This window comes from Panulirus ornatus, chromosome 44 (genome assembly GCF_036320965.1).
Source record: "Panulirus ornatus isolate Po-2019 chromosome 44, ASM3632096v1, whole genome shotgun sequence".
NCBI lineage: Eukaryota > Metazoa > Arthropoda > Malacostraca > Decapoda > Palinuridae > Panulirus > Panulirus ornatus.
In genome coordinates, this window is record NC_092267.1 from 10,089,758 (window position 1) to 10,102,370 (window position 12,613).

The 12,613-nt window shown below is 43.5% G+C and overlaps 1 protein-coding gene across 6 annotated transcripts in view; it reads left to right on the top strand.

Moving 5' to 3' along the window:
• Positions 1–12,613, top strand: part of LOC139762727 (uncharacterized) — a 664,138-nt gene that overhangs the window by 510,587 nt on the left and 140,938 nt on the right. For all 6 annotated transcript variants that reach the window (XM_071687768.1, XM_071687767.1, XM_071687769.1 and 3 more), the window contains one exon: positions 11,114–11,399. In XM_071687768.1, coding sequence (XP_071543869.1) covers positions 11,114–11,399 — 286 coding nt within the window. The remainder of the gene's footprint in view (positions 1–11,113; positions 11,400–12,613) is intronic.

The window sequence follows — 12,613 nt, forward strand, 5'->3', positions numbered from 1 at the left end:
CCGGTATTTTCCAACGATGGTTTCAGTCATGTCGCGGAAGATGTACGTTCATCGTCGAATATATATATATATATATATATATATATATATATATATATATATATATATATATATATATATATCTTTCTTTCTTTCAAACTATTCGCCATTTCCCGCATTAGCGAGGTAGCGTTAAGAACAGAGGACTGGGCCTTTGAGGGAATACCCTCACCTGGCCCAATTCTCTGTTCCTTCTTTTGGAAAATTGAAAAAAAAAAAAAACCGAGAGGGGAGGATTTCCAGCCCCCCGCTCCCTCCCCTTTTAGTCGCCTTCTACGACACGCAGGGAATACGTGGGAAGTATTCTTAATCCCCTATCCCCAGGGATAATATATATATATATATATATATATATATATATATATATATATATATATATATATATATATATATATATATATATATGAAAAGATCACAGTGGAGTGCGTGATTAGCTAAATTCCTTGTAATCCACGGGGAAATGAAACGCGATAGGTTCACAAGTGCACTTTCGTGTAATGATCACATTATCAGGGGAGGTACAAGAAAGAAATATTATAGTCAGTTGACATACAGAACTAACAAATTAAGCTAAGGAAAGCAAACCTAACCTAACTTAAACCTAGTATAAACTAACAAGACGGAACATAGTTTAAGCTCACCTAAACTACTTCACAAAACCTACACCTAACCTAACCTAACCTAACCTAACCTAACCTAACCTAACCTAACTTAAACCTAGTATAAACTAACTAGACGGAACATAGTTTAAGCTAACCTAAACTACTTCACAAAACTTACACCTAAGCTAACCTAAGCTAATCTAACCTAACTTAACCTACACCTAGCCTAAATAACCTAATTTACACTCAACCTAACATAGCATAATTTAACCTAACGTAACATAATGTAACCTAACGTAACATAATGTAACCTAACCTAACCTAACCTTCCCTGAATTCAAATCTCGTACCAGACAATATGGCGGACCGGAAGGAGGTAATGCGGCGGTCACCCTGGTGTGGGTGAGGCTGAAGGATGGTATTGTCATTTAACTCGGCTCGTTGCGTCTTTAAGACCTTTGGCAACCGTTTCCGGACGAACAACGCGCACGGAGCCGGATGCTCCCGGATCCCCTCACCCTACCTGGCCGATAATATGGGACTCCTGTCTGTCTGTGGCGCATCCAATTCTTCCCATCCACAGTCTTCCTCCAGACCACAACACGGAATACAATCGTCTTTAAGTTGCAATTTTTTTTTCCCTCGTCATCAGGTATTCATGCAATGTAGGACCTTCCTGCTTCTCCAGTCTTGTCGTAGACGATTGTGAAACCCAGTATTACCGTCGACAACTTATGTTCATATAAACAGAAATGTCATACATAAGGATCAGATTCTACAGATACAATGGTAGATGTATATCAGGATATAAGTGTCCATAAGTGTATAAGTCTCTACGATGAACAGCGTCACTGGGGAAGGTTCAGTGAATTTTGTTCAAATTTACGTGATCCTCAAGGGAAAGGTTAATTGCTTAAATATTATTAATTTCGTAATCTAAAAGCAGAAGGAAAGAGGTAATCAAAGTAGTAATAAAAGAAGAAGTAAAAGGAGGTTGAATGATAATGATAATAAAGATAATTTTAGTAATTATTATTATTATTATTATTATTATTGTTATTATTATTATTTCACAGTTATCGTTCCCTCATTTGCTGATTTATTTATTTGATGTTATCGATCTTATTTATCTATTCAGTTTTGATATTCTGTTCTATTTATCAAATGTTCTTTTCTTATCGTCTTTCTTGGAGCAGCAGAGGAGCATGGTGTTCATCATGGTTGTAGAAAAGAACAAGAGAAACCCTTTAGGGATTCAGGGCTCTTAGGTCGGAAGGTTTTAAGGTTCAGAGCGGAGGGTTTTAGGGCTGTTAGGGCTTAAGGGCTGTCAGGTCGGAGATTGTAAACTATAAAGATGAAGTGTTGTGTCATGTGTGGTTGCCTGCTGGAGGGGTGTAATGGCCGAGGTGGTTTGTGGTGAAGGTTTGGATCATATTGGAACGAGCAGTTCACTCTGTCTTGTGAGGACGAGGTGGAGAGCAAGATGAGGAGGGAGACGTACTTATTGTAGGGGGAGGAACGTAGTTGACGTGGTTACTGGGTGGACTTGAGCAGCTGTTGTTCATGGGAAGGAGGAGGGGCTTGGTTGGTGTGGTTAGAGGGAGAGTTGGGGTGGGTGGTGGTTCTCCCTCGTTGGGGTCAGCTGGTCAAGGTTGTGGTGTGGTGGGGACTGGTGGTTGTGGTGTGGTGGAGGTTGTGGTAGTTGTGGTGGCGGGGACCGGTTGTGGCCCAGATGGGACGCGCCTAATCTCACGTTACAGTAATTATATATATATATATATATATATATATATATATATATATATATATATATATATATATAGATAGATAGATAGATAGATAGATAGATAAATAGATATAAATGAACGTAATGTATCCTAATAAAGATAATCTCTGTTGAGACTAGGTATGGAAGTGGTACTTTCTGGGTTGATTACCTTATTATCTTCGTACGAGAAGAGGTAATTACTTCTGTCAGGGAGAACGTATATGAGAAATTTTCACCTTTCTCTCATGCCTTTTCTTGGTAATTCCATTCGTTATTTATTATCCATTAAGTTACTCCTTGTTGATATATTTATTCTATCCACTTTTGACCATTTTGTGTTTTATTCTCTCGTTTATCCAAAATTCATTATGATTAATCGTTTGTGTTGTGTTTACTGTTTGTAACTCTGATTATGTTATTGACTCTCTGTCCTTCGCGTTTTCTTCCACCTCGACGTAATATCTGTGGTTCGGTTCTGCGTCGTAATCTCATACCGTTTGCTACCCCAGTTTCGTGGCCGCAAGTATCAGAAAAGCAACCATAATTGCCTGGCGAAGAGACAGACGCATTTCGCTGGTCGGGGGCACGCGATCCATCACTGTCGCCTTGAATTTCACACCTGACGGAGATGGAAGGGACCCCAGGGGTGGCCAGGTCTTCGTGAGAAGTATGGTTACAGGGGCCCTGTAGACTGGAGACTTAGGAGTCCTCAAGTGCAGAGAATGTAAAGATTTGAGGGGCCCTAAAGGTAAAAAGGGATTTAAAACTAAGCAGTTTAAGGGTTTAAGGGGTCCCTTAAGACACGACACCTGAGGAGATGGACGGGCCCCCCTGACTTTAAAACTACAGAATAAGGAGCCCTCGTTACTACAGGTTATGACCGTTAAAGACTCAAAGACTAGAAAACCCCAGAGTTTACTTCTGGCCACAAGATCTTTGGTAATTCAACGAATATTGTAGTGGCCCAAATTGCACATAGATCACTTTATACTGAGGGGCCCTCATAAGGCATGAATCATCAAGTACTGGGTTCCCTCACAGCGCATGGATTACCAGATATTGGGGGCCCTCTTCGCGCATGGATCACCACGCACCATAACACGAGTCCTTAACAACGGCTCAACTCACAAACCCTCACAGATCGTGAGGCAGCTACTATATAGCTCCCTCTCCCCCCTCCCCCCTCTTCCTCAACGACTCTTGAAAATAAATCAGGTTTATGGGGGGGGGGCCCATACCCCCTCCTAAACCACGGGGTTTATGAGCCCCCCCTCCCCCCCTTTACGAAGAAGCTGCATCGTATGTCTTGCGTCATCAGCATCACGTAAACTACCAGTTTCATTGGTGATTGGTGGTGACGGGTTAGAGACACTGTGTTATGAACGTGACCCACGAAAAGGAAGCTTCTTGTGATGACGTCAACACAAACAAATGGAATGGGATTCATTTGTTTCAGCGTCTGCAACTGGATGGTGGGTGTGTTGTGTCGTCTTCTCAAATGACCATGGGATCTGGTGATAATCTGAAAGGCTAATCCACTTTATCTAAGATAGAGTTAAGTGAGGATCAGCGATCTAGGTTAAGTATGGGTGAAAAGAAAGGGTTTGCTAAGTTCAAGATGAAGGACCATTTCAGTTTAGTGATGGAGAGACGTTTTAGTTGATTTGATCCATGAGATTACGAATGAAGCAGAGTGGATCTTTACGATGCGTTTTGAAAATAACCGATCATCGTGTGTGTGTGTGTGTGTGTGTGTGTGTGTGTGTGTGTTAACACTGCCTCTGCAAGACGATCCATGAAGACCTGGGGAGTTTTGTTTGGTGTTGGTGCGTCAGTGTGCTGCGTATTGTTCTCAGGCTTCGAAGCGTTTCGCTCCGCTCGACCATCGAGGGTTCAAGACGGTAAGGTAATACCGAAGCCTCGTATTCTTAAGACTCGCTTTTCCTTTCACTCGACCAAACCAGTTTTGTTGATGGCGAGTATTTTGAGCTGTTTTGTAGTATTGGTTCACCAGGTAGGCTGCTGCTCTAGGGGTACGTTCACCATCATTACATGTGGGATGAAGTCACCACGTTATTCGTCGCAGTAGCTTTGTTCACCATGAATTTATTTTCGTTCTTCACGATCTAGACAAACGGTCATTTCTGACTGTACAGTCATGTTCCCTGTCTCACCAGGTACTTCTGACTGTACAGTCATGTATCCTGTCTCACCAGGTACTTCTGACTGTACAGTCATGTATCCTGTCTCACCAGGTACTTCTGACTGTACAGTCATGTATCCTGTCTCACCAGGTACTTCTGACTGTACAGTCATGTACCCTGTCTCGCCAGGGATGTTCACCTTAACTCCTTCCTTCACGAAGACGTTCACCAGAATACCCGTCTTACCAAGACAGTTTACTTGTACGTCTTCCTTCACCAAGACATTCACTAGTTCCGTCGCCTCCCTCGATGGCCTCTCACGTCGGTGTGTTGCGATGGCCACCTACGTCACGTGTTGGGGTGGTTCTAGGGGGTCATGTATGGTACTTGGGGCGGCTATGGTACCGTCGCTAGTAATGTTAGTACGGGCAAGTATGGTACAGTGGTACGGGAAGGGTACCATGCACACAGAAATCGTTTCTCTTACACTATGAAGGACTCCCTCTATTTAACCACCACCTTCTATCTCTCCCATAGCACACCATCCTTCCTCTCCCCTTAATCACCCCACCTCCTCTCCTACTCCTCCCCACCTTCCTCCCTCACCCCACACCCCCCATTATATGAGTTATGAGACGTGTCTCCAGCGTTACTACCCGAACATATCTCGACGCATCCACCCAAAGCCCGTTGTCTGGACTGCGGGGTCCCGTTGCGTGTGGGTGTTTTTAAGTGCCGCTAAATCCTGACGTAGGACACGCAGGAGTTGTGTACGGCAGGATACGAGGGGGGGGGGAAGAGCCCTCACGGTAGATGGAAGCTCCGGGTCAGGTCCTACAGCCGTCATCTGGGGCCTTTTAGAGGAACTTTTAAAAGTCGATTACGATGATTGAGGTCATTGTGGATCTTCTTTTTCCCAGACTTTAAGGGTTCTTAAAAAGCCTTTAATGTACAGCTTAGCCACGGTGAAGGCTTTTATAGATTCTTGCTATAGAGCTTAGATTAAGCCTTACACTCCCTGATATAAGTTTGGAAGTGATGTAGATGGTAGAGAACTACAATAACCTCTGTGCCAATCTTGGCTTGAAGGAAAGACGATTTATTTTTTCCTGGTTAATAATGAACAAACTCTCCTCTGCCTTCACCATGTCAGCTTGGAAATGGACTTTTTATTTTGGGTCGTCTCATCCTTTTCATTGCTCAGAAATTGGTAGTTACACTTGATTAAAAAGATAAAGTTACCGAAAGATAAAAATCGTTTGATTTTAAAAATTGGATAGTTCATGAATTGATTATTTTTTTCATAAACGGGAAAGATTTACTTTTTCTTTTAGTGAATTTTTGTGAGTGTGGATGTGTGAGGAGTGTACGGTGTGAGGGTAGACCTGGTCAGTGAGGGAGCCTGGTAAGCATGGTCACATGAGGTGAGGTAATTATAATAATTTCACTCACAAAGCAGATTTTATTTTCTTGTGTCTCATAAGAGAATGTTCAGTAGACTGTTTCAAGGCAGGGGTGAACAGAATCACGTTCATCAAATTGAAATACAGTGAATCTTATCGCTCTTTGAAGGAAATAATTTCTCCTCATTCATATGTTCTTCATCATATCTCAAGGGCGAGACTTGGACTCGTATAAATTTTATTCTGTTTATTCTTATCTTTAATTCGTACGTCAGGCTTCACACGGCTAGGGAATATTCCTCCCCGCGGTTCACATAATGGTTTACTTTATCCAGGAACAGGTTCCTGGTGTGTGGATGTCTGTATATTGTGAAGACATGTTAGCTTTTGAATGTAAGTCTTATAATGTATATTGTTGTAGCACACACACACACACACACACACACACACACACACATATATATATATATATATATATATATATATATATATATATATATATATATATATATATATATATAGAGAGAGAGAGAGAGAGAGAGAGAGAGAGAGAGAGAGAGAATATATAAACTTTTGTTATGTTTAATAGCGAAAATACCAGTATAAATCTGTTCATGGAATATATATATATATATATATATATATATATATATATATATATATATATATATATATATATATATATATATATATATATATATTTCATTGAATGACGGGTGAGACCAGATGAGAGTGAAGGAAGGAAGCGCTCGTCTCACTCAGCTGGAGTATACTCCACATAATCCACGGGAAGGCGCAGAGACGAGTCTTGGAGATTTCGACGCGGTCGAAGATAGGAATCCAGCGTGAAATACGCTTATAGAAAAAAAAGATACCGTGGACGGTGGACGCTCGCGTTAGGTATGCCATGCCTGACCGCGTTTTGTTCTTGATGGTTTAATACAGTTGTGGTTGTGATCTAGACAGTGGGAATGGAGTTAAGAGCGGGATCAGTAAGGTGGCAAGATATATTCTTTCTTGGATTTAGCTTCGTCTTTGGGGAGCTAAAGAGACGGTGATGTATTTGCTAGTATTTGGCAACAGTTGTCAGGTTAATGTTGGTGGTTAGATGTTACACCCGAGTGTACATAATGTGGGGTTAGATGTTAGTTAATGTTTAGGTTCCATGTTGTAGATAAATTGAGGTATGAGTGTAGATAGAAGATGATGTCTCAAGTCATGTTTTATAACTGTAAGTAGAAGCTGAAGTCTCAGGTGATGTTTTATAAGTCTAAGTAGGAGTTGAGGTCTCAGGTGATGTTTTATAAGTGAAGATGGAAGTTGAGGTCTCAAGTGATGTTTTATAAGTGTTAAAGTTTTGCTCATAACATAAAGCTTCTGGTTACTCAGGTCTTCCATATAATGCTTCCTTCAAACTCTTAAGTAGTCAGATGCGATGTAAAGTAACAGTACCTGTATCCCGGGTTGTGGTTGGTAACCCCCAAAAGGAATTTGACAGCCTCGAGTTTTCTGATATATTTCCGTTGTACTGTGTAGGGCAGGAGCGTCGCTAGCCGCCATCTTATGTTCTGCAGCTGTTCGCCATCTGACACTAGCGTGTAATTAGTGCTATGCCCAGTTTCTGTATGTCGTTAAGGTTCATGGCCACGGTATTTAGTGAGGAAGACTAAGCCTTCTTAACGTTGGCAGCTCCTGATGTTACTATTCATTTGTTGACATGTTATATACATCTTAATTGTTTTGTTGTTTATGAATCTGTTTCATAAAATTTCAGTTTCTTATGACAAAATCTCGATTGTTACCAAGTTTATCGTTAAAATCAAGTTTAATAATATGTAATAACTAGGAAGAGAATAATCATGCATGGCTAATTCATGTACTGGAAGAAAAATGAAAGACATGCAAGTACTTAAGTACTTAAGAATTTCTCTACTTACTTTTAGTGGCTATAATGACATGCGTGGTCCAGCCCTTTAGGACTCTTCCGTGCTGAAAATGGCATTAATTATCTTCCAGGCAACGGTCTTGTGGTTATGCAATATGCTGGCGCGAACAGCTTAGCGTTACAGAGTGATGTGTGTATAGATGTGGGTTTACGGAAGTGTGGAAGACGAGTTTGTTAAGACTTCTGTTGGTTTGTCGTGGTAGAGATGTGTCTTCGTCTGCTTCCTGGCGTATAATTGTTTGATATTGGTGCCTGGCTCCTTGCCTAGGAGCAGACAGACGGAGAGACAGACAGACAGACAGGTACAGACAGACGGAGAGACGGACTGACAGACAGGTACAGACAGACAGACAGGTGCAGACAGACGGAGGACGCATCAGAGGAAAGGATTCCTGGTCCTCCCCACCAGCTTAGAAGGAAGCAACCCCGCTGACACGCAGAGAGACAATTGAGTGAGGTTCATTACTTGTATTAAGAGTAATGATGGGGGGGGGGGCTGGCTGGCTGTAACGTCCGACATCCCTCCAACATCTGGTGAGGTCTCTGGTCACTCCAACATCTGGTGAGGTCTCTGGTCTCTCCAACATCTGGTGTGGCCTCTGGTCTCTCCAACATCTGGTGAGGTCTCTGGTCTCTCCAACATATGGTGAAATCTTAGGTCCCTCCAACACCTGGTGAAGTCTCAGGTCTCTCCAACACCATCACCACTTGGTACCCCCCAGCTGGCGAACCTCCCGTGGGCAGGTTCTGGTGCCTGAGGAGAGAGAGAGAGAGAGAGAGAGAGAGAGAGAGAGAGAGAGAGAGAGAGAGAGAGAGAGAGGACAGCTTCATGGATGCTAAACCATCCAGGTGTGTGTTTACAGACCAGGGCTTTGACTTCATATTTTAGTAAGTTTATTTTACTGAGTTTAAATAAACGTTTGGGTTAAAATTTCAGTGAGTGGCTGCAAGCTTCATGGAGCGAGTTCAACGATTGAATTCATGGCTGTATGAATATCTAATGAAAGGCTTTGAGATTCTTAGAGCGAGTGTAACGAGTAGAGTCCTTATGATTAATGAAGGTCTCTAGGGTTCGAGTAGTGAGTTTAACGAATGTACCCACGATTATGTGTTTAATGAAGAGCTTTGGAGTACTTTTAAGTGAGTTAAATGATTAGCTTCATATCTGTATGGGCATAGAATATTAATCATAAAGTATCTTAGATGAAATTCAAGGCATTCATCCAAGATTCGTCGAAACTATGACGCTAAATACAAAGGAATGTGTAGAAGTTCAACGGATCTGATGGCTCAGTAACTTTGTTAACCGAATTTGCAGTACTCTGAGAATTTCTTCTGTGTTCCCCCCAAAATATACATATTACGAGAACATTACGAGAGTGTACAATACCTTGGTTCCCAGCTATGATTGCGGACCGTCTGGATCAGGTCTGTTCTGGACCAAGACTCTGCTGGATCAAGTCAAGTCTGGACCAAGACTGTCCCGACTTTAGAATTACAGTTCATGGCACCACTTATACTTACCTTGACTCGTATTCATTTTAGAAGTCTTTGTGTGTGTGTGTGTGTGTGTGAAGCTATGATGTGGCTTTAAACAGTTAATGTAAAGAATTTGATCTTGTCTTATCCAGTCCGGCTATTATTGATTCCATATGATTTCACTGCTCAGCGCATTGATGGTATGGCCAGGTTATCATACTCAAGGGTCGTACCGTCGTGATCAAGGGTCGTACCGTCGTGCTCAAGGGTCGTACCGTCGTGCTCAAGGGTCGTACCGTCGTGCTCAAGGGTCGTACCGTCGTGATCAAGGGTCGTACCGTCGTGATCAAGGGTCGTACCGTCGTGATCAAGGGTCGTACCGTCGTGATCAAGGGTCGTACCGTCGTGATCAAGGGTCGTACCGTCGTTCTATGGTGTCGTGAACATCTCTGAGTGATTCACAATTGAAGATGAGAACTCGTATCTTTCCAGACTTTCCAGTATTACTCATTTACAACTTACATTCCAGGGAGTACATGTTTGGTTGGACCAGGGAGTACATGTTTGGTTGGACCAGGGAGTACATGTTTGGTTGGACCAGGGAGGACATGTTTGGTTGGGCCAGGGAGGACATATTTGGTTGGACCAGGGAGGACATGTTTGGTTGGGCCAGGGAGTACATGTTTGGTTGGACCAGGGAGTACATGTTTGGTAGGACCAGGGAGGACATGTTTGGTTGGGCCTGGGAGTACATGTTTGGTTGGACCAGGGAGTACATGTTTGGTAGGACCAGGGAGGACATGTTTGGTTGGACCAGGGAGGACATGTTTGGTTGGGCCAGGGAGGACATATTTGGTTGGACCAGGGAGGACATGTTTGGTTGGGCCAGGGAGTACATGTTTGGTTGGACCAGGGAAGACATGTTTGGTTGCACCACCTCTCTACTGGTTGTGTAAGTGTTTAATTTCATCGTGAACACCACTGAACGTTTCCTGTGGACCATCTTACTTCATCTGTTTCGTTAACTTTTGGCGAATGACATCAGCGCATTCGACTAACCTCAACTCTTTCGTTTACAATAACGAATGACGTCAGAAAACATGTCATAATTCGATTCAAAAAAGCAAAAATACTTTGAGAAGTGTCACCATCTGCGTCCAGTCTTATATATTTTGGATGCGCTTCAAACCTGACGCGCTAGATCGATATGATATGATATAAAGTCTTAAGATTAATCAGTGATTAACACCTCACCTGTCTGCTGTCTGTTGTGATTAACGGCTTATTATCTCTTCTGATGACCTTATTGTTTACGTTATGACGCTACGCCATCATTGTGGCGAAATTAAGTATTGATAATCTTTGCTTTATGTGATAATTACTTGTTGATATTGTAATTACCTGTGATGATCCTTAGTCACAACTAGTTATGGAGTGATTAATAATCTGGTATTCGCTTTAATAATCGTATAGAATTGCCTCATGAACCCCACTCCTTTCTCTCTCTCTCTCTCTCTCTCTCTCTCTCTCTCTCTCTCTCTCTCTCTCTCTCTCTCTCTCTTTCTCTCTCTCTCTCTCTCTCTCTCTCTCTCTCTCTCTCTCTCTCTCTCTCTGTAACTGTATCTACCGCAACTCCCTCTTGTCTGTAACTTCCTCACTCTCCTGTAGCTCCCTGTAACTATGTAGCGCCCATGTGAGCAAAAAAAGTATAAGTGTGTTTCTCTCTCTTACAGAAAAGTATGCCGCAATTGTAAGTGCCCGCGGGAGGAGCATTGTGGTGGCGAGATGGCCGCACCAGGGCCTCTCCCAGACCTGCCGCATGCCCACAGCCCGCCCCTGCCGCAGACGCAGCAGGAGACGCCCACCAAGAAGCCCCCGGGCGTGGGCGTCGTGGGCGGGGTCTTCGCGGGCGTGGGCGGGCTCATCACCGACCCCCAGAGACATAGCCAGAGCGACGATGACTCCGGCTGCGCCTTGGAAGAGTACACGTGGGTGCCTCCTGGCCTCAAACCAGAACAGGTCAGTGCCACGCCTTGCACAGGTCCTTGCCGCGCCTTGCGCAGGTCCTTCTACCTTACTTCCAGGTCATGTGTCTTCTCCTCCAAGTGTTCTGTCATCTCCAGGTTCGTCTCTTAAGTTTCAGTTCCATCTTCCAGGTCATCTCTCTCGTCTCCTGGGCCACATGTGTTTTCCAGGTCCTGTCATCTCATAACCAGGTCATTTTATGTCTCCGCATTGCTCAAAGTCAGCCAGTTTTTTTTTTTCCGTCCAGGTCCTTTTATCACTCCAGGTCAGTTTTGTAGGTTCTGTCACTTCCAGGTCATGAGTTTCTTCCAGGTCTTCTCTGACCTCCAGGTCTTCTACCTCCTCCAGGTCTGCTCTCTCATCTCCAGGTACTTGATTTTACTCCAGTTCCGTCTTCCAGGTCGTCTCTCAACCCCCAGACCTTATAGTCTCCAGGTCAACTTGCAGGTCTTCTGAAGTGTCTTCCAGGTCGTGGCTCACCTCCAGGTCTTGTGTCTCACGTTGGTATGTTGGCTGCGCCTGTTGGTCATGTAGCCAGCTGGCTCCTGCTGCTGTACGGTGTCATCATTATGTGGCCAGCAGCTTCACTGTGGTGGGTCCCTGCTCTGGTCTCACTCAGCTTGACCTCTGACACTCTCTCTCTCTCTCTCTCTCTCTCTCTCTCTCTCTCTCTCTCTCTCTCTCTCTCTCTCTCTCTCTCTCCTCTCTTTTTTTTTTGAAGCTTTAGCTTTCTCCCGTTTTCTCTTAATGTGGGTGATTTTGGGACTTGTTTTATGCATACTCTCTCTCTCTCTCTCTCTCTCTCTCTCTCTCTCTCTCTCTCTCTCTCTCTCTCTCTCTCTGCTAGTGCTGAGCCCTTGCGTGCTTGTTTATATGCAAATTACCCCAGGCAAGGCCTCCAGAGGAACCGTGTGAGAGCATCCTGAGGGATCGATGTGAAACTCAATATTTTTCAAGCATAAAGAACCGGTCGTGGGTGGAGAATTACCTTCGTACCCACAAATTTGGTGACTAATTTACCGAAGAGTTTGTGTTTATAAGCCTCAGGATGTGCGGGGTCTCTCTCTCTCTCTCTCTCTCTCTCTCTCTCTCTCTCTCTCTCTCTCTCTCTCTCTCTCTCTCTGATGTACCAGTCTAAGCTGTATATACACCTTTGAGGGAGGCTCAACGTGTGTGTGTGTATGTGTGTGTGTGTGTGTGTATGTGTG